Source organism: Notolabrus celidotus, chromosome 5 (genome assembly GCF_009762535.1).
Source record: "Notolabrus celidotus isolate fNotCel1 chromosome 5, fNotCel1.pri, whole genome shotgun sequence".
Taxonomy (NCBI): domain Eukaryota; kingdom Metazoa; phylum Chordata; class Actinopteri; order Labriformes; family Labridae; genus Notolabrus; species Notolabrus celidotus.
The window spans coordinates 18,613,804-18,640,239 of record NC_048276.1 but is presented as its reverse complement, the minus strand read 5'-3'; the positions used below and the strand labels follow the sequence as shown (position 1 = coordinate 18,640,239).

Genomic DNA, 26,436 nt, shown 5'->3' with positions numbered 1-26,436 from the left:
GAATGAGCTACCCACCCAAGTCAAAATGCCCCCACCCTGGATACTTTTAAATCACGTCTTAAAACTCATTTTTACTCCCTGGCTTTTAATACAGCATGAGAGTTTATGTTGGTCTCTGTTTGTCTTTTAATTTACTGTATTTGAAATTTTACTATTATTTATTTCTACTGTTTGTTTTTGTTGTGCAGCACTTTGCTAACCTTGTTGTTTTTAAAATGTGCTATGTAAATAAAATGGATGGATTGGATTGGACAATCATCACAAGGGGCACCTCAGGTAAACAGGCAGGTAAATGCTACAAAAGGGGCACAGGTGAAGCAGTGATCTTGGCAACAGGAAGAGCACACGTTTTTTTAACGCTCGTCTTAGACCGCACTGTTATCCTCATCACGTATTTCACCGTCAAAGTAAGTTGTCTGTACCTGTTTTTCATTTGAATCAATAAATGGCAAGAAGTAACGCAGCAATAACCTCGGATTAGACATTGGCTCTTTTAGAAGCATGTCAAAAACACCTCATTCCTGCACCCAGACAGTGACTAAAATCAGGTCAGAACAGCTACTACAGTGTAAGTGACTGGAGGAGAGTGAATGAAGCTGTGCTAAAACATTAACCAGTTGTTTGTGTCAAACAGTGGCAGTTCTGGGGAGGGGCAAACAGTGGCCAGTGCCCTGTAAAACTGAACCTGGCCCCCCCTGTAGCCCCCCCCTCTCCACACCAAAATAATATTATACAATAAAAAATGCTTCAGTATCGCGCCGATGTTACAGGTGGAACACATGCATGTGGCACTTGGTTCCAGTCCTTTAGAGCGCTAAGGGACTCATGTTGAGTGTAAACAGCTGCTGTCAGTCTGCATTTTGATATAGTACACAGTAGTATATATGTCTAGTATATAGGGATGCACTGATGTTTCGCCAGTTTGTTCTCAGCCGGTCCTCGCCCTTCTCAGTCTCTTTTGTCAGGGTTGAATGTGTCCCTCTGACAACACTCTGGCCCCAGCCTGGCCCTCCCAGTAAAATTGGTCTAGAACCGCCACTGGTGTCCAAAACAAACAAACAAAGTCCTCGTAGTGAGATAAAAACCACTCTGCCTATTAAAACATGCACATTAGATGATAAAGGCCCCTTGTGTCTATTTGTCAGAAGTCATTAGAACATGTAGTTCCCTAATGTGCGGGCTCCTGACATTTTTCAAATGTCTACAAAGCCCAAGCAGACTTTCCACTGTCATTGATTGTACAGTCTGTTCTTTAGTCATGTGTCAGTCACATACAAGATGACTTTTCTAACAGGCACCATGACAAGAATAAGGGAAGTCAGCCCCCATTCAAGAAATGTGTTTCTTTCTTTTCAATGAATTCAAACAAAGCACAATAAAAGAGAGATCATACAGGGAGCACTTATTTCAGTTGCAAGGAAAAAAGGCACAACAGGCAACAAGCGTTTTTTTCCATGACATGTGCATGAATCATAGAAATGTAATGAAATACGTGTCTTTACAAAATTGTGTCATCATTTATTGAACATATTTAAGGGAAGAGTCTAGTTTTTTGTGAAAAGTATGTTAGTCCTGACTAAAGTGGACTATTCTTCAGTGGGCTTTACTTTTATTTTTAGATTAAATATTTTCAGTTTAGTTTGTGTGCAAAAATTATGGGTCAAAATATATATATCTTTTTAAAGTTGTTCTATATTCAGGATGGAAAAATTTACCTATTAATTAGGAATCCAAAATGGACAAATTCTACCGAATTTGGAAAAACTGGATTTTATTTGTTACCCCCAAAAGAGCAGATTTTATTTTGTCTCACTGGTAATTTTTTTTGTAATTTAACTATTTAATTTCTGACTGGTTATTGACGATTTTATTGACGGCAGCGGCAGCTGACCACCCTGGTTTTTGTTCATAGTTTCATGTATACTGTTCTATCTTTAATTAAGCTGTAACAGAGTTATTTCTAAGTGTATAAGTGAGCCTTATCTGGCAGAGTTTAACCTGAGCAAATTGTCAGGTCTGTCCATAAGAGGTCATTGTGTTTCCACTATTATTGGTTCTTTTTCACAATTGCTGTGAAATTTAAATTATCAGAGAAGTGTGGACAGGACACCATAATGGATTAACAAAATCTGATCCATGGTCTATGACCTTACCTTCTTTGGACTCTTATTGCAGATTGGCTGATATTGTGTTTTTTCTGGACTCAAAACAAACAAAACTGGAAGGACTTTTGTTTTTACCTTTATTAATGTTGCTTTTCTGTTGTATCTACCTGTTCATTCCAAATAAAGATACAATAAAAAAAAAAAAAATTGTTCTGAATGAAGATCCATTTGGGGGGGCAAGAGACTCGTCCCTGAGTCAAAAGATCTGATCACTGAAAAAAGCTGAAATTCCCATCACCACTCTTCTGATGTATCACGTCATCTTATTATCTTTTTTAATTAAAGTGTCTACGTCATTAATTACCTGCTGAGGAGGAGTCGTCATGGTCGGAGCTCAGGTATCCATCGCTCCTCCTGTCCGGGGTGCTGCACCCAGACCCCCGGGAGGCTCTGCGTAGAATCTGCTGGAAGGACGGGGACAGCCTGCCGTCATCCCCGGAGTCAAAGTCCCTGCTGTGCCGGAATGGCCGCCGATTGTCCCGGTAGCTGCTGCTGGAGGTCACCTGGTTGTCCCTACCGACGATTTTCGGAGCCAACAAGTTATTCCTGACAAAATTTTCGTTCAGCTCAGTGTCCTCGTACTCCCGGTCACTGCTCAACTCGTTATCATTCGGCTGACTCTGGGCCAGGTCCGGTCTCTGGAAATTGGGCTTCCGCGGCGGGACAGGGATGGGGACGGGCTTACCTGTCTTCCCGGTGAACCTGCCCCTCTCCCGGGCGAAGGAGCTCGTGACTCCCGCTGTGTTACCTGCAGTGTGGAGCCTCACGCCTGATCCAGAGTCGGACACCTTGTACATCCTGTGACCGTCACCTTCATCATCTCTCCGCTGCGGTTTGATCATATTTCCCGTTTTGATATAACCGAATGTTTCAGCGTTAAAGTTTTCATCCGGGTGGTTCTTCTTCTGTCGAGACATGGTGGTCTGCAGGTAAATCACCTTGAATTTCTCCTCCGCCAGCGCCTTCTGCAGCCTCTTCAGGTTCCCTTTGCATGACTCCAGCTCTGACTCGATGTCCTCCACTGAGTTCAGGTCCATTTCAGGCACTTCTCCGTGGGGAAATTCATTCCTCCAGTGTTTAGCAAATTCCTCCTGTTCCCACATTTCGATGTTTCCCCCGGGCTTTCTGCCACCCTTGTGAAAGCGACGCTTGCAAACGTTGAAGCGAACTGTTCTGAGTGTTCAGCGAGTCAGCGGCGTTTATGTCGCAGATACAAACCTTCCTATCTGCTTTGATTTCTACAAAATATCCAGTCTGTCAGTGTTTACTTGACCACTCTCTGGACATCCTCTGCCTCTCTCGTGTACAGACAGAAGATCTGCGTGTGCGCCGTGAGCGTGTGCGAGGTGCGGAGTACAAGTTTGTCACTACGCTGAAAACTTTCAAGACTTCCTGTATTGAGACGTGCTGCCTTCAAGTGCTGCTCGAACGACTGTGATAGATATTAATTTAAATCAGAATGCAGCCAAATCAATGCAGTTTGGGCACATAGTACAGATTTTATATCTGTTTCATCATATTTGATTCAACATTGAGCACCTTGTGCACATTTTTGATACAGCCTTGGTGGTATTTATAAGCCTTAAGATAAAATAAGATAAGAGATTCCTTTACTCGTCCCACAATGGGGAAATTCATATATATATATATATATATATATAGCTTTGCTATCATCCTCCTGTCAGCCACCACCTCCACAGGGTCCAGTGGGCAGCCCAGGACAGAGCTGGCCTTCTTCACCAGTCTGTTCTTGCTATCAGTCCTGGATCTACCATATGGGCAACCTGGGCTCAGGTGATGGGAGTGGGGGGGTGCATTTCCATCCCATCAGATGGCTAAAGAAAAGTGATGACTAATTAGCAAACTGCAATGCACTTTATAGGTTGTAATAAATATATTTCTATGTTTCCTGCTTTTTTCTTTCTTCCTTTCTTCCTTCCTTTCTTTTTTCTTTCTTTCTTTCTTTCTTTCTTTCTTTCTTTCTTTCTTTCTTTCTTTGGCCAGGTAAAGGACTAATCTAGATTTAAAACCTCTTATTCAAGAGTGACCTGGCCAAGACAGCAGCACAAAGGGACAAAGCAGACTCTTTCTGCTCAGGAGACTCAGGCCTTTTGATGTGGAGGGGGCTCTTCTGAAGTCCTTCTTTGACTCTGTGGTGGCCTCAGCCGTCTTCTTTGGAGTGGTCTGCTGGGGAAGTAGCATCAGGAAGAAGCTGAACAGACTGGTGAAGAAGGCCAGCTCTGTCCTGGGCTGCCCACTGGACCCTGTGGAGGTAGTGGCTGACAGGCGGATGATAGCAAAGCTATCTTCTCTGATGGACAATAAGTCACACCCCCTCCAGGAGACCATAAAAACACTAAGTAGCTCGTTCAGTGACAGACTTCTTCACCCACGGTGTCTCACAGAGAGATACCGCAGGTCTTTTCTTCCTGCAGTGGTCAGACTCTATAACCAATATATATATATATATGGGTGTGTGTGTGTGTGTGTGTGTGTGTGTGTGTGTGTGTGTGTGTGTGTGTGTGTGTGTGTGTGTGTGTGCGTGTGTGTGTGTGTAAGATATGCTTTATGTTTTACCTCTTTAATTTTAATTTTAATTTTAATTGCTAATAACTTTTTAATAATTGTTACTTTATAGGCTCTTGTTTGCTGTATATATTTATTTTACACTGTCTACTCTGTTACTGTGACACTTGAATTTCCCCTTTGTGGGACGAGTAAAGGAATCTCTTATCTCTTATCTCAAAACGGGTTACAACACACAACAAGCATACAAAACAACAAAAATAAAATACAGTCACAGTTTCACGTGGCTCCATGATTACACAGTGATACACATGATAACCGGTAATGAAACGCAAAGCACAGTGATATACAGTATATCTCAGTCAATCCAACTTGGTCAGTGGTGTGTCATGTTTTTTGACAGGGGTGGCCCAACTGTGGAACTAACTTATGCAGGGGTGTTATGAACTATATGTGAGTAGCATTTATTGACCCTCTTTCTACTAATTATATGTACTTCAATTACAACCCTTAAGCCAGAAGAGTTGGGATGCAGTGTGAAATATGAATTTGATAGTTTATAAAAAAAAACGTTAAGCCTTAATTCACTTGAAAATACTAACCAAATGTTGGAACTGAAAAATATTAATAAAAAATAAATGCTCATTTCAAATTTGATGGCCGCAACATAATTCAAAATAGTTGTGATTGGGGCATGTTTATCATTTTGTTTCATCATCTCTTCTTTTAACAACACTGTGAATGTTTGGGAACCAGGGAGACTATTTTTATTGAGATTTTAAAAGTTAAATGTTTACCTGTTTTTACCTGATGTACAGTAGGATTTCAGCTGCTCAACAGTTCGTGGTCTCCTTTGTTGTATTTTCTGTGTCATGATGCGCCAAATGTTTTCAATAGATAATAAGTCAGGACTGCAGGCAAACCAGTTTAGCACTTGGACTCTTCTACTACTGAGCCATGCTGTTGTAATTTGTGCAGAATGTAGTTTTGCATTGTCATGCTGAAACATGCAAGGTCTTCCCTGAAAAAGGCATTGTCTGGACGGCAGCTTATGTCAGCATGAATGGTGCCTTCCTGGGTGTAAGCCACTCATGCCATGGCTCTATGCATTCTATGAAGGATGCTGGCTTTGTATCTGTGCTATGATAACAAGTGGGGTTGTCCTGCTCTCCTTCTGAGTGAAGGATAGAGCTGGGGATGGGTTTCCAAAATAAAAAAAATAAATAAAAAAAATAATTAAAAAAATAATAATAATAATGATAATAATAATAATAATAATAATAATAATAATAATAATAATAATAATAATAATAATAACTTTATTTATATAGCACCTTTAAAAACAAATGTTTACAAAGTGCTTTGACAAACAAAGTGTAGTTCAATAGCAGAGTAAATAATTTGACAGACAGGGAGGAGAAATCGTGATCAATGCAAAACAAAATGCAACGCAAGAGGTTAAAGGGAATACATGTCAATTAAGAAGTATGGATTGGTGTGACAATGGACCAGTAAATCATTGTTGAGAGGTTTTTCAGGGTAAACAGATAAAAATGAATAAATAAATTAAAATAAATAAAAATGGAGAAGTAAATAAAAGCATTAAAAGGGCATTAAAAGAGGTTTTCAGAGTAAAAGGACGACATCACATCGGGAAGTTTAGAAAAAGAGCAAAGGATGAATTAGGAACATTAAAATAATAAAAGAAAAAAAATAATAAATTAAAACAATCAAATAAAATAATCTAATACAATTTAAGACAGTGAATTAGTTAGATAAAAACTAAAATGAATAATAAAATAGAAGTAAAAGCGATTAGAAAGATAAAGTCACATAAAAGCTAGTCTTTAAAAATGGGTTTAAAGAAGAGATTTAAAAGATGTCACTGACTCTGTGTGCCTTATCTCCTCAGGGACGTTGTTCCAAGTCCACCCTGGTTGACTCTCCACATGAAGCATCTTAACCACAGAGCATGGCTTATAATGTTCAAATGAATGCAGAATTCCCATGTTAACTAAACGCATCATATACCTTTTGTAAGGAAGCAGGTGAAAAGTGAGTTTTTCTCTTAGTTTAGCAACAACAAGGGTGAACCTCTGGGGGTTGGGACACTCACACTGTTCAGTAGGTCTTACTTTTTGTGAAAACCCTTGAACACATCAGTGCTTTTTAAAAGCCAGATTAACATTCGCAGTCCCCTGCTTCTTTTGATTGATGCTGTTTTATCCCTGCAGTCTAATCTCCAATGAGAAATGTGAAACTCATCGAGCTTTTTTCCACCTACTTGATTTGTGGCACAGCAGACAGACACTTAACATTTACGGCCTCAACAATTTCAAATTAGGAAAGGGGAAAAATGCTCTATGTTACCTTGAAAGCTTTTTATCATAATGATTTTCATGACTGATGACTGCACAGAGGAGGATACATAAAACCTAATCACCTCACACTTAACAGGATGCATCTGTGTTAAAACTTGGGGAGCAGCCAACTGCAGAGTTCTAGTAAAGGAGAATAGGGATGCTCTACAGCAGAGGGAAAGTTGTCATAGTACTACAGGGTGGAGGGAGGGATGGACGTTTGGTATTTTGGAGTGCCTGTTTGGAGCTCTGCCCAGAACTGAAAGATTATTCCCCTAAAAGCTTTCAGTAGCCAGGAGGAATCATTGATTAGTACTGAGAGCCCTGATTGGGTTACTGTAATGAATAGAAGAGAAAGGCTAAGGCCAGCGTGCAGTCATGAAACTGAATTACTCATCTCAAGCTTAGCCTGACATAGCAGGAAATATGTGGACTCTTCTGGTTTATCTTTTTGTGTTCAGTGGTCAGCTGGTGGAATGCATAAGAACTGAGAGCAGCTGAGATAGTCATACTTATCATGCTTTACAGATCATCATTTTATATCAGCAAAGCAAAATACTTAAATGTGGTTTGACTAAGTCAACAGATATTGACGTAACTTCAAAAGCAGTGTTCAAAAAGATTGCTGGCAGACAGCATTCTTAAATGCCATTTCCAAAGTGCTTCAGATCTTCAAACAGCAAATTCCACACTGTGTAGATCCCAACAAGCATGAACAGCATTAATCAAAGGTGAAAAATGCCCCTGTATAATACTATACATTATCCTGGTCGTGTCATCATTTACATAGTAAACACTGGAATGTTTACCTCACCTCTTGACCTACTTCATGCATACACTTCCAGATGTCCTGCACGCTTCAGACATCCAATTTAGCTGTGCAGTGGAATTCATGCTGCAGATAACAAGCAACTTATAGTGTGAGGTAAACAACTGCAGTCAGTCTCAAAGTGTAGCATTTATTAATTTATTATACAGATTTAAAAGGATGAGTCACCATAAACACAGATGTGCATCTCCCATACACACTGAGGATGTTATCTGAAATATAATGTATGCAGTTTATTCTGAAGATTTAAGTAACAGCTCTCTGGTTTGTTTTTATTAAGTAACATTTTCAGTGCTGTGTTCTTCTGATGTGCTATGGTGTCTTAAAAAACAAGAACTATAAAGATGTCAGGATTTGGGCGCTGGTGGCCTAGCGGTCTAAAGCCCAAGATCCACAGGATGCGTCGCGTTACGTTACGGCTGCGCCGCGCACGTCGCAGCAAATAGGTTCCCATTCAAGTCAATGCTCTAGAGTCCACAGGGCGCGCTGCGGCGCGTCTCAGCTCCGTCTCTGGAGCGTTCCGCCGCGCCGCTCTGCCAGAGATACGCGGGGAGTCTATTTTCGCCGCTCCCCGCGCCCAGCACGCGTCAATCGACACAGAAATGATCGAACTATCCCGGAAGTCAGGCACGAGGATCGTATGCAACATCCGCTCACTTTCAAAATAAACACCATGTGCAAACACAAGATCGTAAATTTCACCACTTCTTCAACATTACGTCATAACCTGTGGCATCGGGCCAGACGTCAGTCTCAAAAGATATCCGACACCATGGACGAGGAAAAGTTTATACTGTGTTGTTCTCGTGCGTTTTGGAGTTCTCGAGGGATCTTGAGTTTCCTGCTCCGGAGTGCGCGCCGCTCCAAACACGCATCCTATGGACCAGGGCGAAAGCCCCGGGACGGAGCAGAGCCGTGTCGCAGCCGTAACGCGGCGCACACGCATCCTGTGGATTCCCCGAGTAAGCGTCCCACGTATGGACTCAGGAGCTACTTTGCAGATGAGATCAACGGAGAAGCAACTCCAATCTCTGGTTTTAAAACGCCCTCTAGTGGCTGCAGGTGCACCCTACATGACTAAAGACATGATGTCCAGAATTCAGCTGCCCGTATCATTACCCGACCCCCCTCCATCCACCACATCACTCCTGTCCTCCAACAGCTCCACCGGCTCCCTGTTCAGTTCTGTATTCAATTCGAAGTCCTCCTGTTAACATTCAAGACCATCCACAACCTTGTCCCCCCATATCTGTCCGACTTCCTCCATGTTCCCACTCCCTCCCGCTCCCTCAGATCCTCTTCCTCCATACACCTGTCTGTCCCCTCCGCCCGTCTCACCACTATGGGGAGCCGAGCATTCAGCCGCTCTGCTCCCCGTCTCTGGAACTCACTACCACTTCAACTCAGAAACACAGATTCTTTCCCCCATTTCAAATCACAACTCAAAATACATCGGTTTAAAACCGCCTACTCCGCCTGACGCCAATTGCACTGTCACTTTTTATTGTTTCTATTTTCTTACCACTTTGTTAGTTTATATTGTTTTCATTTTGATTTAGATTTTGTTTCCTTTAATGTAAATTTGTGTATGTATATATATATATATATATATATATATATATATATATATATATATATATATATATATATATATATATATATATATATATATATATACATATATTTGTGCGGAGTCCTTGAGTGCCGAGAAAGGCGCCTTTAAATAAAATGTATTATTATTATTATTATTATTATTATTATTATTATTAAACAAGCTTAGAAGGTCTGAGAAAGTCAGTATGAATGTTGCAATTACAATCACAAGGCATGGTATAACGCAATAGTAGATTTATTGATTGGTTTATTCCCACAGGATGGTAAACAGTACTAAGCTTACAAATGGTGCTACTGAAAATATTGCTGAATAAAAAACGAAAGACTGTAAGACCACAGAGAATACAACTTTAAACAACGGACGTAAAAATGTTAGACATTACAACTGCTTCCCAGGGTTCAACAAGTTTTACACATCACAAAACATACAGTACAAGTATATCAAAATAGACACATATATTATTATTATTATTATAAAACATGTTTCAAACTGCATCCCTTGTGTTTAGAGGAACAAGACATTTAACATCTCTTATCAAAATAATATCTCATTATCAGACAAATGTAATCTACAAATTTCACTCCAAATTTAGTGTGCAATTTTCTCTGATATCTCAAGTAAGGCAGCGATAGGACAGCACCACATATGCAACCACAGGAGTTACAGGTAGGAATCAAAAAGGCCACAAACACCCTCCCAAAGATGTTACAAAGAAATGTTGAGAAGAAGAAGAAGAAGAAGAAGACAAACGAGTACAGTTTGGGATCAAAAAGTTGCAGGTTATGATCTTCAATGGCTGTCCTGAGAAGTAGTAGGAGTGTGTATCATTTTTCACAAGCCATTAATAACTCAGCTTGTCCATTTTTATACCATAAACCTAAAAGGATTTAATGTAAATTTACTCTGAAAAGAACAATATCATAAATACTTACCACAGCAATATACAAGTCTTGAGGTCAAAGACTTTCACAGTGATTCTTTGCAATTATTCTTTGCATAGTTAATAGATTTTCTCATAGTAAAGGCATAGAAAATTAAACATTGTGTAAAAGATGGTGTCTAGTCATTATGTGAAGAAAAGTCTGTCATTTTCTAACAGAACAAAGTGCAAAATCTACACACAGGTTCTTATTGAGGCTAAAACAACTGTATAATCATGATCCCTATTAGCCTCACAAATCAGTTTTCATGCTTTTCTGATGGCGCTCGCTACCAGAGTTTCTCTCCTGGTGGTCACAAATGCCTGTTGTTTTTCATAATAGGCTGCCTCATTAATAAAAGTGGGATAGACGGTGCCCGGGCCTTGGTAGTGGATGGTCTTCCCATCAAATGTTTGGAACATAGGGTCACCGGGGTTCAGCGGTTCCCAGTCACAGTCCTGGAAAAACAATAACAAGCAAGAATCACAGAGAGAGTAACCTGAGTGTGTTGATCAAACTCAAGAAGCCTCATTTCCTCTTTTGGATTAACTCAAGAGTTATTGTTTCAAGAGGGCAAATATATATAAGCTTGAGGATGAAGGAAGGACATATGAAGTGTTTTTTTTACCTGCAGATTGGGGTGAACCATGGCAATGATGTTTCCATTGGCATCTCTGGGGTAATCGACACGCTCTGAGACCCTGAAAACCTCCACTGTACAAGGAGGGAACTCCACACCTGAAAAAACACATAAACCAACATCCAAAATAAGTGAGCATCCTGAAAATCTTGTACTCAAAATGTGCAAAGAAACTCAAGTATATCCAGAGGTGTGGTAAATTAATAAACTCTTCAAAAACAGAAATATGCAACAGAAAAAGGGAGAAAGAAACTTGCAGGAGTTCAAGATGATAAATGTACATTAACATCCCTTGCTAGTTTCTGAGCTGTTTCCTCCTCTCTTCCTCTTTTCTCTGCTGGTGACCGTTCAGCCATTTACCACAAATATAAAAAATGCTGTACTCTCAAAATAAATTGAGAGTAATAATAACTGAGAGAAAAACTCACTTTTCACCTGCTTCCCTACAAAAGGTATATGATGCGTTCAGGTAACATAGGAATTCTGCATTCATTTGAGCATTCAAAAGGCATGCTCTGTAGTAAGGAATGCCTAATGTGGAGAATCAATCAGGGAGGACTTGTTATGTTAAACTTAAATGCTATTATATAGCACAGTGTTTTCTACTCAGTTTAAGTAGTAATAACAAAAAAAATCCTCAATGTTGTCTACCATTTAATTATTTTACAATTCTACAATTCTACAATTTCATTTAGCAGATGCTTTTGTCCAAAGCGATGTACAACACAAGCAAGAATTTAGACTGGAGGGAAAAACCTTAGTAAGTGCTTCAAGTTGATTGGCCACAGGTTCTGCCATCTAGTGCCAGAAGTAGTGCCAGTTTTTTTTACATTTTTTATATATCGTTCAATATCATTCAACAGCATTCAATATTCAGTGCTAAATATTCAATAGGAGCTGGGTTTAGAGCTTCTGATTCATTCTATCCCTGAGGACAAAGAGGAGAAGGGTCAGGTTAAGTGCCTAAGTGTTCCCTGAACAGTTGAGTCTCCAGACATCTCTTAAAAGTAGAAAGGGACTCTGCAGATCGTAAGGAGTTAGAGATGACTTGTGTGATCTTGTCGTCCCTGAGGTCATTTTTGCAACTCAGAGTTAATTACCAATGTTAGGGGGTTCTGACCAATCAGAATGAAGTATTTAACACAGCCAGATGATTAGTAAGAAAGCTTGGTGATCATTTCAAATAACTCGCTGTAGGCTTATAAGAAATGTAACAAGTTCATGTGTGAAAGAAAGCCTGCTGAGTGAACCGCAAATAACAGTAAACAAACAGTGGGTTCCTAAATGTGCTGTATATGACACTCTGAGGGATTTTATTGGAGAGCTAACCTGCAATAAAAACAAAAATGTGCATCCTTGGAGGTTTTTATTTGTTGCAGGTTTGGTGTATTTCTCATAAATACATTGACTGCTCCACAGAGGAAAATAGTTTGTGTAAGCATTATTCAACAAATTGTTATTATGAAGCCTTGTGCAATGCATTTTGAGGAGATCAGTCAGACTCAGACACATGGCTAAAACAGTCAGTACTTTCAGTCATTCTTGATAAGCTTGAAGCTCAGTGAGGCTTAGCTAACAGCTCTGTGAGCAGGGTAACACGCTCAGTAACTCTCTTACATGCTAATTTTAAAGAGGTACAATCTTTACCATGTTCACTGTGATAGCTAACTGCAGGCTAGTATTTAATTATTATTATTACATTTGCATTAATCAGAAATAACTCAGAGTATGGCCGAGAATGGATGTGATTTGGTTTTACACAGAAGTATAATGTATAAGACTATATCAGTGACGACGCTAATGGGAAATTCAGGGGAAAACCAAAGTCAGTCAGATTCATTCTCTGAAAAAAAAACATTTTTTTCCATAATGTTTTCTTAATTCATATAGAAACTGTTAAAATATTTAACATTATGGATTCAAACATCAGTTTGCTTTCGGTACAAGCAAAAGAGTCTGGTATCACCAGAAATAAATTGACCCAGATTCTATGTTATGTGGGTATCTGTCCCAAACTCATATCCATCACCAGAGAACAACTTTTAATGGCAGTGAAGTAGTATAGTTGCCATCTACTGAGAAATGTTGCAGGAATAGCTGGTAAGAAGAATATATTAGTGAGAACACAAGATAACTTAAAATAAATAAATAAATAAATAGAAAATAAAAAAAATAGGACTTGACCATCTTTGTGAGAAACTATGATTAATGTATAAACTGAATAATAAAAATAGAAAATAAAATATAAGCCCAATTCCACAAGAGTTGGTATGTAGCGTAAAATGATGATTAAAAACAGATTTTAATTGTTTGGAAATCCTTTCAAGGCTGTTTAACTGAAGATAGTTCACAGACTTATCAAATATTGAAAAAGAAAATGTATAGCTTTATGATAATATATGCTAATTTTAAATTTGATGCCATCAGTACTTTTCAAAACATTTGGGAAATTGACACAAAAACACGGAAAGGATGTGATATGTTAATATGCTTATCGAACGTTGAAAGTGTAATGTGATTTAAAGAAGTGATTCAGCCCAAAGGTAAAGATGACCCAACGTTTATGAACTGTGTTGCTGGCATCAAATTTAAAATGGGCATATATTTTTTTCAGCTGCAACATTTTATTTCAGCTTTAAATGATTTGCAAACTGTCAAATTCTTTTTTTTATCAACATCTTATGTACAGTGTTCCAACTTTTTTGACTTGGTATTGTACGTTCAAACAGTGGAAAAAAGGGTATATATGTGTGCTTTATAACCAAGCTTTCAGAACGACAGACACTGATTCTGCTCCTTTAATGAAGTTTTGTCAAGTGTTAAAAAGATCAAGTAATCTTAAATTGTTTAAAGCCCCCGTAAGATGTTTCTAGATTTTTATGACCTACAAAAAAAAAACCAGACTGCCATTATCAGGACTGACAACTTCTACATTTAGATTTTTAATACCTACAGGGAGGGGGTGGTGTCAGACCAGATGATTGACAGCACGCTGAAAAAACAGCCTTTTTTTAAACATATTCCACGGCAAATGATCACAAGTGAAAGATTTGAATACAACACGGTGACAGACATCACTGAAGGAAGTGCAGGTCTTCATGTATAGTACATGATAATTAAAAATGTTAGGGGAAACACTTGGCCCACAGGGGGCACCAAAATCAACACAAATAGAAAGTTCCTGAAATAAGCTTCAAGTTGTTTTAATTTCAACAAATTATTTCTGATCGTCTTAACTTCTACTCATAGCTGCATATTTGTGACCAATCAGCTTTTTGAGTCTTATAATCAAGTCAATTTCATCTCACATAATATTACACAACATGGAGTTCCTTTGGTCTCACTGGAAGGTGCCATAAGGTGCATTTGGACCAAGAGTTCCGGGGTCTTTTAGCCCCCAGAACTACTTTACCCTGAACTAAAAGGTTCCTGTGCCCCGATTGTTGTCTGCGTTTCGACCGTGGGCTGAAGTCCCGGGTAGATTGTGCAAATCAGGCCAGTGAAGTATGGAGAAAAGAAATTATATTAAATAATATTTTGAAATCTTAAAAAAAACTAAACTAGTATGTAACTCCCTCTGTGTTTCAACATCTGTGTAAACTCCTCAAACACTGTTACGTTCAACCGAGCAGGGGCTTTTCAGGGGGAGATTATCTACCCCTGAACCAAATTTAGACCCTGGTTCCTCCGGTCGAAATGCACGTAGTTCAGGGGTAAAGTCCCTAGTTCCAGGGTAAAGTTCCTGTTGGGGAAAAATGCCTAAAGGGGCTTATTCAGGCCCTTGGACTAAACACATATGACAGGTTGTATTTGGACAAAAAAGAGTGGATGCTCAAATGAACTGCTTAATCACCAAAGTGAAAAACCATGGAGCTTTATTCATTTGCAAGCTGCAGCACAGAATATAAGAACTAATGTTCCACACACAACCAATAAAAAAGTCTTCTCACTGATTCTCTTGTTCTTCTCCAGAGTAAGTCATTCTGAATCTGAACCCTACCAACTGTTTCATCTCTTATGCCTGAACAAGTTGTTTCTTCCTGCTGCTCTGCTTCAAAGCGCAGGAACACCAATTCATCACCATGTCCGAGCATTCATCCACACCACGGTAGCCCCATGACAGAAGATTACCACACCGTTGGCAGCCGGACTCTGACAACATGGAAAGTGACCAACTCCCAACAAGTAACCTATTCAGCTTCAGAGCAGTCAGGGGAAACCAGCAGACTGCACCTCACAGTTGGCATGGAGCACTGCTTTATGAAAAGAAAAGGAAGAACAGGCTGTCTTGCACCTAAAATTCCCATTCACGGATGTGTTCCTCGGGGTAGAAAATGGGCAGAGTGGAGGCAGAATGAGCCAGATGCTAAATAAATTCAGAGAAGTAGGTACATCTGGATGAATCAGATGAACACCCATAGACGTTTTGTCACAAAATGTTTCCTGTCAGGGTGATGCTGACTGTAAACAACTTATTTCTCTGTTACATAACACCTTATGAATCATACGACTGGGTGTTCAGTGCAAAATTCTACACAGGCAGTTTACTACTTTTCTTGCAAACTGTGAAAGGCATTCATTGGTCAGGTTTTTTTTTACTGCTTTGGCCTCAAACATCTTGATATTTTGCTTGAATTTGTAAAAATGCAATCACCAAACATGCAAACAAACACAAACCCTAAATACAGACATTTTCAATAAGGTTGGAAAATTTAAATGGTGATTTTAAAGCTCCTGTGGGGAACTTTGTGTGGATTTTGGTGCCCCCTGTGCTTAGAACCAGTGGTTTTATGCACAGGTGACAATGAGAATTTTTTCTTTTTTTTCTTATTTTCTTTCATAATTCACCAATTAGTGTATATACATGTAGTCGATACAGACATACTAACAAGTACAAACATTACAAAACATGGAAGGACACATTTATACACTTGTGAAGATAGAGAAAACAGAAGAGAAGAGAGGGGGAAAAAAGGAACCCAAAACAAACAAAAAAAAAAATTTAAATAAAACAACAAAAAAAAAACAAAAAAAAACAGAGAACAAAAAAAAGAAAGATAATAACAATAGTAATATTAGCAATCAATAAGAGTAGTAATGTGGCAATATATTATAATAAGAGTAATCAATAAGTAAAATAGCTCTGAGACCAAAGGGGATTAAAAAAAAAAAACAGAAATAATAATAACTCTGCTGAAAAGAAAAAGAGGTAGGAAAAAAAAGGAAATTCAGTGAGGGAGAAGCAAAAGAAGAGTAAATACATAGAGGGTGGAGTCTGTTTGGGTGCACTTCAGGAAATTCAAGAATATTTTCAACTAGTGTATCATGTGGAAGATTTTAAAAGGTTTGGACACACTTCAATTACATTACTTTCTAAACTTTCACTCCAAGAAGTCTACAAAATCCACAAGAATATCTTCATGCAGCGTTTATTCTGCACCTTTTTGCTGCACTGCTTATTTTGTTGTTTAGACCATTTCTCAAGATAGTGTGGATGTGGCCCATCACTTCTGGCTCAGCACACAACAATGGTGCATGTGACCATCATCTGGGTCCAGCTTTATATTTATGAGTCCTCAGATTCAGAATCAGAGAAGGAAACATCGTATTTCTGCCAATTCCTGCCACCAGAAATGATTCATTCAATTGGTTCACTTAATAGTGACTTACAAGTGCACTTTAACCACTAGGCCAAACTGACACCCCCTAAAACTAAAATTACGACTGAAATGCTCCAAGATGTCCCTGTCTCATAGCTATTGCTATATAATTACTCTGCCCCATCACCAAAACTAGACACCAACACTCAACACTTTCGACTGTCACAGAAAAAAATCTGGGATTTACCACGCCTAATTAAAATTCAATAAAAGGACAATGCCCATAAACTTTAAGGTTTATATTTTGAATCAGGATTAAAGCTAAACTTCTTAAACTCTTAGGATAATAATGTCTATATACATAAGATCCTTTGTTGCATAGGTAATAGTCTACAGTGGATTTGGGTTTTCAGAGACCTTAAAACCTCACATCATGGCTCTTGATTATTTTATTTCCTTCCTGATGTTTCATGCCTAGTGCTTCCTGTTTTATTTTGATACTCACTTCATCTCTTGTTCCAGGTCTGTTAACTTCCTGCCCCTCTGTGTTTCCCAGGTTCTTGATTACCCTAATGTGCCTCACCTGTGTCTCGCTATCTCCACTCCTCAGGTATATCATAGGCTGTTTTCGAAATGGCCTGCTACATACTGCGTTTGAATTTATTATGTAGTATGATTGTTGGATCTGATCTGCAGTATGCTGAGCCAGACGTCAATGGATTTCCAGTTTTGGAAAGCGGAAGTAAACAACGGCCAAGCTGATAGACAAACTGCTTCTTTAGCATCACTTATGATTTAAAAAGTTAAGAAGTGGTTTATATGTTATTTAATCATTTTCACAGCACCTAAAAATGGAGGAGTTCTGGCATACAGCAGATTTTGCTCTTGTTCACATACTACGTACTACAAACTGAATATTTGTGAAGTCAGTATGTACTTCTAGCATAGTAGGCGGTTTCGAAAACTGCCTCAGTGTTCCCTCCCCTCTGTATCAGTTAGTCTTGTACCTTTTTAGTCATTCCACCTACTATCTTCATTTTTGCCTTAGTGCTTTGACCAGTTTTTGTAACTTTGACTTGGCCATAGCCTCACATTTTGGATACCTGTGCCTTCATCTATTTCTCACTTCCTGTGTGCAGAACTTTGGTTTTCATTAAACTGACTTTGAACTCTTTGACCTAATCTTGCATGTAAGTCCAAATACTTCCATCAGTGTGACACTACATAGTGAATGTATAATGTAGCCTAAAAGTTTAAGCCATGGTATGTCTGCTTACCTTCATTAAAAAGCTCGATGAAATCCAGGGCGTGTTTCAGTATTATCCTCATGGCCTCAAAGATGTTACTCCTCAAAACCCCCTGAGGCTGAGGACCCACCTCCAGACCTGCAATCGGTCACAACATAAGAGTTAACTTTTCTCCATATGGTTGACTTGGGGACATCTTCGAAACTGTCCCCAGAGTGATTTGGCAGGACTTGACTCACCCACTGGGTGCTTGGCAACAGAGCGTGAAGTGGAATATTTCAAAAGAGGGTGTTCATTCAGCAGAACAAGACAGCTGGCTGGAGCAATGGCTTTCTGCAACACAAAAAACACAAACAAGATCTCAGCTGAAGACACAAACGTGTCAGGTGAAGGTCGCAAGAAGACCCGAGAGTGAATGACTGATTTAAGTTTTGTTCAAATGAATGGAAGTCTGCAATAACACCGTGCATGAACAAATGCAACACATTCAATCCTTAGACAAATGCACAGACTCAGTGCATGAATAAGGTTAACTTTTAAGGGTCACAAGTTGGTCTTAGTGACCAGTAAGAAGACAAAACTAATAGATAAGCACTTACAGCAGATCTTACTCAAAAAACAAACTGTGCTTTTGGATTATCTGTCTGTCAGGATATTGCAGAAACACTACTTGCCTAAATTTCATGAAACTTTGTGGAAAGTTTTTTCATTGAACGACAAAGGAAGGAGGCTAATTTATATCTGGTACATGAACAAAGCCATGCACAAGGTGAGTGTCCTCTACTAAGGTCCAAGAAGGATCTGAGTCCCCTGAATGCCTCAGTCCAGACACAGTAAGTATATTACAAATGCAATGTTTGTTATTACCAAGATGAGGAATAAAGCTAAAAAAGAAAACACTGTGCACCAGTTACCAACACAAGAACTAGTACTAAATAGGAGTTCCAAAGTATATTTCTACTAAATGATGCAAGGAGACATGGACATGATGTTGGAAAGTGCCCTAAGATTACCCCTGATACTGCTGTGTTATCCTTAACAAACATTTTAGAAATTAGTCACTAAACGGCTAATCCTTGGTGATGCTATGCTGGGTATGTAATGAGTGATTTCTGTAGCAAATTTGTGTTTGTCGAAGCTAAAAGACACATTTCTCATGACCCCTATTGCTTGATGTCACAAGCAGCATGCTGTGTTTGGCTGTTCTTTCCCTCCCTGGGAGTGAGAGTGTTTTCTGTCTGCGTGACTTTGATTTTTATTGAGGAGCAAGAACTCAAGAAAAGTGTTCAGTATATTCAAAATTAGTAACAAGCTCACATGAATAAGGTTAATAAGGCCCAAATTGAAATGTGTTGTTGAACATGTGAACCATGTTTACATAGATCCAGGACTGATTCTATTGTTGCGTTTGTCCGAAAGAAGAAGGCTAACTTTTATAATCACTAAAGAAAATCTTCATCACCTTGGTTTATCGGATGGCTTGTCCTTTATGCGAGTTTACTTAACATTTAAAGGTGAACTGATCATTTATTGTTAACATAGGTTAACTGAACCCCTCTGACCTCTTAGTAAAACTTTGACTCATTGGCACACATAACGATGTGGCAGAAGGAACACAGAATCACCTTTGACTTTCCTTTTTTTTTTAGAGGTATCCTTTTAACAAACTGCACCTGACTTTTGATACATTTTTATCTTTATTAAACGATCTCTGTTCAATCAAGTACTTGATGGTTTGGGGAGTAGCAAACTTAAAAAAAGATCTACAATCAGATTTTCAACCCAAAAGTGGGATCAGAGTAGGGAGAGTGCAGCAGTGATCAAGTGACCGAAACAGTGAAATAAAAGAGGGTGTGATTTAACATAACAGAGCTCAGGCAGAAATAATAATAATAATAAAGAGATCATACATGAAAAGGTCTCTGAGGATACACTACCTTCTAGTATGACTATGTGGCATTATCATATATAAGTCTGCACTGTGTTTTCTTTAAGGAAACCCTTATTATTAAGACTTTGATTGCTATTGTCATGTCTACAAGTGTGTTGGTAGGTGTGCATGTTTTTTTGTGTATGATGATGTATTCTACTTTGTGTGCCAAGAACCTTTGAATTTCTTTTGTGTGCCATGATATTAAAGGTTATCTATTATCCCTTTTATAGCAGTACTGGATCAGAATTGAAAATCCTGGAGTAAAATATTTTCTTCTTCCAAAACAATAATAAAGGATGAAACAGAAAGACATTCTGACTGTAGGTGTACATTTATCTAATATGTTCTAATATGTGTTATTTGTCCTTCGCATTTGAATAGTGAACAAGTTCAAAAAGAAAAACTCTGGGATTTAAAAATCCTGATACTATACTATGTGTGCCCTAAAACAGATTTATGTTACAGTTTTATGTGGTCTTTAACGATTTTGACTCTTTGCTCATGCTCAAAATGGAGTTGGGGATTCCTTAAGGCCATCACCTTGATGTAGTTCATCATCTGCAGGTTAAAGTAGTCTTTGGAGCTCTCCAGGATCAGAGTGCAGCCCATGTTGGACGTTGTGTTGTGGAGGTCAAAGATAACGTCATAGGCCTCTGGGCTGCCTTTGGGCCCAAACATCTTGTTGATCTCCTGAGCTCTCTGCACCTCATAGGGCAGGTCATCTCCTTCTGGGGCACTACAGCGCAAACACACACACACACACACACACACACACACACACACACACACCACACACACACACACACACACACACACACACACACACACACACACACACACACACACACACACACACACACACTGCATGAGTAAGCAATCAGGTACACATTTACAGCTTATCAGGCACTTCTGCAGACAATAAGCAATAAAGCATGTTAATGATAGACACAAGGGTGTCTACTTAACCTGCACGCCCTGTAGGAAACTTTCACCTCAGTGTCAGCCATAGTGGAACGATTTAACAGCCACAAGTTAACACAGTAACTAACTTGGAATTAATTGGTAAATGAGCTCTTACACTACCTGTCACATTCATCCCGTATCACTGATGGCAGAGGATTCTATTGTGGTGGACGGTCAATGTTAAATAATTCCATTCACACACATTTACACACTGCTGACTATGCCACTGGGAGCAAGTCATTGTAACAAGTAACTGTATACAAGGCAGCCATTTTACCCTGAACTCAATATAAGGGTGGAGATTGCTATTATCATATTATTATTATTGCTCCTCTAGCTGCTAAATATGTGTCTGCCTGTCAGCCTGAGGAACGCACCATCCCATAATATTTGATTTTAGGTGAAGGTTTTATGAGCACACCGCATCAAGTGAGGACATTGAGATATGCTGTATGGGTGACACCATCGTTTTAATGTGTATAAAATATGTAATATATATAATATGTAATGAACATAATATGTAATGAATATATATGTAATGTATGTGTATAAATTGTATGTGCTTTGGCAACAACATGTCTTTGTTCATGCCAATAAAGCAAATTGAATTGAATTGAATTGATTGCTATTATAGTCTTGTACTGCTGCTTTCAATGTTAGTTTATAATTTAAACATAACAGATCTGATCATAGCACAGTACTGTCTCCAACTGCCGATCATTTGATTCAAAACTGTAAGAACTATTGAAAGTGAAACCCAGCAGGAAAATGCATCTTTAGTATCATTAAACATGTAAAATATGTTAGTTACTGACAGTTCCAGCCAATTAGCATTCACCCACTTCCTATCTAATATTGTTTAGCAGTCCTAGCTAAGGGTAATATCTGCTACCTAACAGTTACAGCAGAGAGCTAACAGTGATATTAGCAACCTAACAATTATATTAGCTAGCTAATTGTAATATTAGAAGGCCATATTATTGGCAATACAACAGTAATATGAGCAAGCTAGCTGTGGTATTAGCTAATTTACAGTAACAGTTGCTAGCAAACAGTAATATTAGTTGAGTCAGTCAGCTAATATTATTGTTAGCTAGCTATTTTAAATTAAAAATAATTAAAACATTTCTATCATATTGTTCCTCACTATAAAACAGTAAAATAAGCCAGTAAGTGGTGAATGCTGCCAGTGTTTTTCGAATGTAAACTAATGGGTTATCAAATACACTGTTCACATTTTTAAAATGTGGCAACTCGGCATTATTACCATCATCTGTTGCTTTCACTTGTTGATAATTTGGGAAGTTGTAAACCAAAACTATTTGTCAGATGTCTTACAATTATATCATGAGTGAACCTGGACCACAGTATAACAACATTTTAGTATTTGATGCGGTGGCCCTGAAGGACAAAACAAATTTACAAAAGATGAAACACTTTTACAAAGTTGGAGACAAATTTAAATATGGGAAGACATTTTTACATTTTATGAAACAAAATTACATTAGCAAAACACTTTTACCAAGGCCAAAACAAATTTTCATTTAAGAAAACAAATTTACAAAATCCCCCCAAAAAACACATTTACAAGCAGTGAGACAATTTTACAAACAACGGAACACTTTTACCATTACTGAAACTAATTTACATTCATTTTTAACGGAAAAGGAATGTACCAAACTACCAAACACCGGAAGTGATCTGGTACCAAACAGATCCCAGTACCAAACATTGCTCCGTTTGGTTTCTCTCCATACAAACAAACTAAATGACCCCTCAGTTGATCACTCCTGGATCATTTCTGGTAATTGGTACTTTCCTTTTTTGATAAAAATTAATTTAAATTTGTTTCAGAAATGGTAAAAGTGTAAAATTGTCTCACCACTTGTCAAAGTGTTTTTAGATTTTGTAAATTTGTTTTGACCTTGGTAAAAGTGTTTTGCTGATGTAATTTTGTTTTATAAAATGTAAAAATGTTTTCCAAAATGTAATTTTTTCTCCAACTTTGTAGAAGTGTTTCATCTTTTGTAAATTTGTTTTGTCCTTCAGGGCCACCGTAATTTGAGGTTCCCATCCTGGACGTGACCACAGAATAAGATTAATTAGGTGTAGGCTGGGACACAGTGGCCCCCTTTTGTGAGAAAATACTGTCCACTTTCCCCAATCCCTTAAATGTCTCCTCTTTAGCACCCTTCAGAAATGAGTTTGCCCTGATACAAACTTTCTTTTTTACTCTCTGGACAGACACCTCTCTCTGAAAAGAGGATGGTAGCCAACCCCACTTTTCCTCTCTCAGCTCTTTTGAAGCATTTCAAAATAACCACCAGTCCGGGACATTCTCCAAGCTACTGTAGCACAGCACCTCTACTGTCCATATTGTCTCGCCAGCCACACATCTGCTCATTCAACACCATTTTCAGAAAAAAAACAAAGAAAAAAAAACACCCGGATTTGTCTGAACTTTTGCCCCAGAATACAGCACACAAGCACAGTATTTACTACAGCTGGTGAACACACTGAATTCAACTGAGGGACTGTAGATGAGGGGAAGAGCAAAGCTGTCAGTCTATTTAAGTTCTGTTTAATCTTCTTATATGTTGCCTTGACAGAGGCCAAAGGGTGTGTATAAGCCGAAGGGGGTGAAGACGATCTTTAAAGACCGTTAAATAAATCCTCAATAAGGCAGTGAAAAGCAGGGACTTCAAATGTACAGATTAATATGAGCTTTGAAACGATATTGCGAATTAATCAAGTGCAAAATGAGTTTATTTGACCAGGTAGACTGGATTGATATACAAAGTCTCTGCATTTTTAATATAAAACTCCAATAGAACATTAAAAATATTCCAAATGACCAAATACAAGTGTAATGATATTTTAAAATTAGTTATTCTTATTTTAATTTAAGCATCACAGGAAAACTATAAACCTTAAACTTAAACCTGCAGTGGTCAGACTCTAAAACCAATAATATATATATGTGTGTGTAAGATATGCTTATTTTTTACCTCTTTAATTTTAATTTTAATTGCTAATAACTTTTTAATAATTGTTACTTTATAGGCTCTTGTTTGCTTTATATATTTCTTTTGCACTTTGTCTACTTTGTTACTGTGACACTTGAATTTCCCCATTGTGGGAAGAGTAAAGGACTATCTTATCTCATCTTATCTTATCTTATCTTAATCCTCTGGTAAATTATTTATCATGAGAAATATAGAATAATTTTACTTTTAGATTCACATTATGGTATAATAATTATAACTTCCTGGGTTCCACTTACACGCTGTCATTACATCATAAGTGTTATTATAGGATTCATATGATGAAATATGTATATTGGATAGCTGTTATCCAACCACATTAGTAAATAGGCTACTGTGTGTGTTCATGCACAATGAATCCATGAGCCAGCGTTTGCGTAAGACTTACTTTCCGCTATAGGGCACACGAAGAAGCACGATTTAAAAAGAGAGGGAGAGGGGAAAAAAAGTCTATATTCATTTGCAGCTCGGTCACGTTTCGCTCACGTTTTTTCCTGCTGGCTCAAGTCAGGGAGGAGGGGGATAGAAGACACGCTGCTCTGCTGTTATTGGCACAGAGCCAGAGGGGGCTTTGGGGAGGAGGGAGGATGTTGGGGGGACATGGCTGATGGTAAACACACTACCTATGATAAAAGCAGTTTGAGGGGAATATCAGCGGGATGTTTTTGTTGTTGTTTTTTCACCCTGATTTCCTACATGGGAATATCGTATGGTGTGGTGGGACCCCTTTATCTGCACCGCCCTCATTTGATTGTTATTACATTATTATTATTATTATTATTATTATTATTATTATTATTATTATTAAGTAGTAGTAGCTATAGTATTGACATTATTAATTTGGCACGAGATGCTTCAAGCACACACATACTGTGTATAGTATAGCTATAGTAGTCGATCATTTTACAAAATTGAACTATGGTAGCCTATTTTAAAACATATATACCTACTGTAACCGTAACAGACTCAAGAATGAAACAACACACCATAATCAGATTTCCGATTTTAACAATTTCAACCACAAAAAGCTGCACTGAGGACAAAATGTACACAAACCCATCCAAACAAGGTCAAGGTTTACTGTGTCTGTGTGCACGTGCTATGTAGCCTGCACAGTATTGTCTTTACCTACATTAAATATCTCGTGACATAATTAGTAACACCAGAAATTAATTTAAAATGAGAAGTTTGTGATACTGAACGTGGATGTTGTGGCTCCGTGCCATGACATAGTTTCCGTTCGCTGGTATGACAGCAGACAGCAACATCAACAACACGCAGCAGCAGGGACAAAGTGACAGGACATGACAGCTCCACGCTCTGCCGTGTTTTTTACCTGAGGTTCTCCGGACTGAAGGCTCGGTTCAGGTCCGTGTCCACGTATCTCGTGCACTTCTCCACCGCCTTTGGGTTGGTGATGAACGGTTTGGTCTCGACTCTTTTCCTCTGGATCTCGGCGCTGTTTTTCACCCACAGGTTGACGAGTGTCACGCCTGACATCTCGTTCCCGTGCGTACCCCCGAAAATAGCCACCCTCCTGGCTTCGTTGAAGGACGCGCTGTTGTTGTATGACATGACTGTTTGGTTACACTGTGAAAAATGTGGGCTGAAGACACGCTGGTTGGTGTCAAAGGCTTCAGCAGCGGAGGAAAAGTTTCCAGCTGGAGCTCCACAGCCTCTCTGTTTAAAAGCCTGTTGTGGCTATACGCGCTTACGTAACGTGCCCGTGAGCTTGTTGTGGTCAGTCAGCGTGCGTAAAATGAGCTGAGTGCTGCACGACATGTCTCGAGTAACATGCGAAACTCCAACTAACGAGGTTACTCCCTTTTGTTTGAGCTGACACTGTTCCTCCTCAGGGAGGTAGTGCAACGATAGTTTCCGGTGAATCTCCAACAAAATAAAATGTTACTAACATTTTACGACATCCTATAAAAAGCTGTATATCGGGTTAGATTTGTTACTTCCGGGTTTATAAAATAAAACCATACTTTGTGTTGAAATATAAGATAAGAGATAAGAGATTCCTTTACTCGTCCCACAACGGGGAAATTCAAGTGTTACAGTAACAGAGTAGACAGTGCATAATAAATATATACAGCAAACAAGAGCCTGTGAGTGATTAGGGGTATTTGTCAATTTTACCAAATATTATTGGTCATTATTTAAAAAAAATAACCAATTTTATATTAGATGATATTTCTCTTTCATTTAATACAAAAAGTTAACAGCTTCCATGATTTATTTTGCAAAAAATGCAGATTATTTATTGGAATTTAAAGTTTGTGTGCTGTCCGATTTCTTAAATGTAAAGTTTGCTCTTAAAGCTTAACATTAGAATAAATGTATTTATATATTATTTCAGCATTACTTGTTCAAAAATAATTATTTAAACATGATACAGCTGTTTTTTAAATCTATTTAAAACATTAATATACATGAAATTATTCACTTTATGTGTGTCCGAGAAATCATTGTAAACTGTTACCCACTGATAAAAGCCCTATAAATCAGCAATGGTTTGCTCCAAAGTCATATGACTCATATTGCTGGAGGGCACATCCTTTTTGGTGGGAACCTTGAAGACAGTGTGGTAA

The 26,436-nt window shown here is 38.5% G+C and overlaps 2 protein-coding genes across 2 annotated transcripts in view; both read right to left on the bottom strand.

The window, feature by feature from the left end:
• abr (ABR activator of RhoGEF and GTPase) overlaps nucleotides 1-3,537 on the bottom strand; it is a 192,534-nt gene extending 188,997 nt beyond the window's left edge. Inside the window, exon 1 of the mRNA XM_034683606.1 lies at nucleotides 2,470-3,537. Coding sequence (XP_034539497.1) covers nucleotides 2,470-3,268 — 799 coding nt within the window. The 5' untranslated portion in view covers nucleotides 3,269-3,537. The remainder of the gene's footprint in view (nucleotides 1-2,469) is intronic.
• A 6,176-nt stretch (nucleotides 3,538-9,713) lies between these two features.
• Nucleotides 9,714-25,718, bottom strand: aspa (aspartoacylase). Its single transcript, XM_034682832.1, has 6 exons — nucleotides 25,179-25,718; nucleotides 20,376-20,571; nucleotides 18,142-18,235; nucleotides 17,933-18,040; nucleotides 11,044-11,153; nucleotides 9,714-10,873 (listed from the first exon to the last, which is right to left on the bottom strand). The coding sequence occupies exons 1-6, from the start codon at nucleotides 25,415-25,417 to the stop codon at nucleotides 10,682-10,684; spliced, it is 939 nt and encodes a 312-aa protein (XP_034538723.1). The 5' UTR covers nucleotides 25,418-25,718; the 3' UTR covers nucleotides 9,714-10,681.
• Between the last annotated feature and the right edge of the window lie 718 nt (nucleotides 25,719-26,436).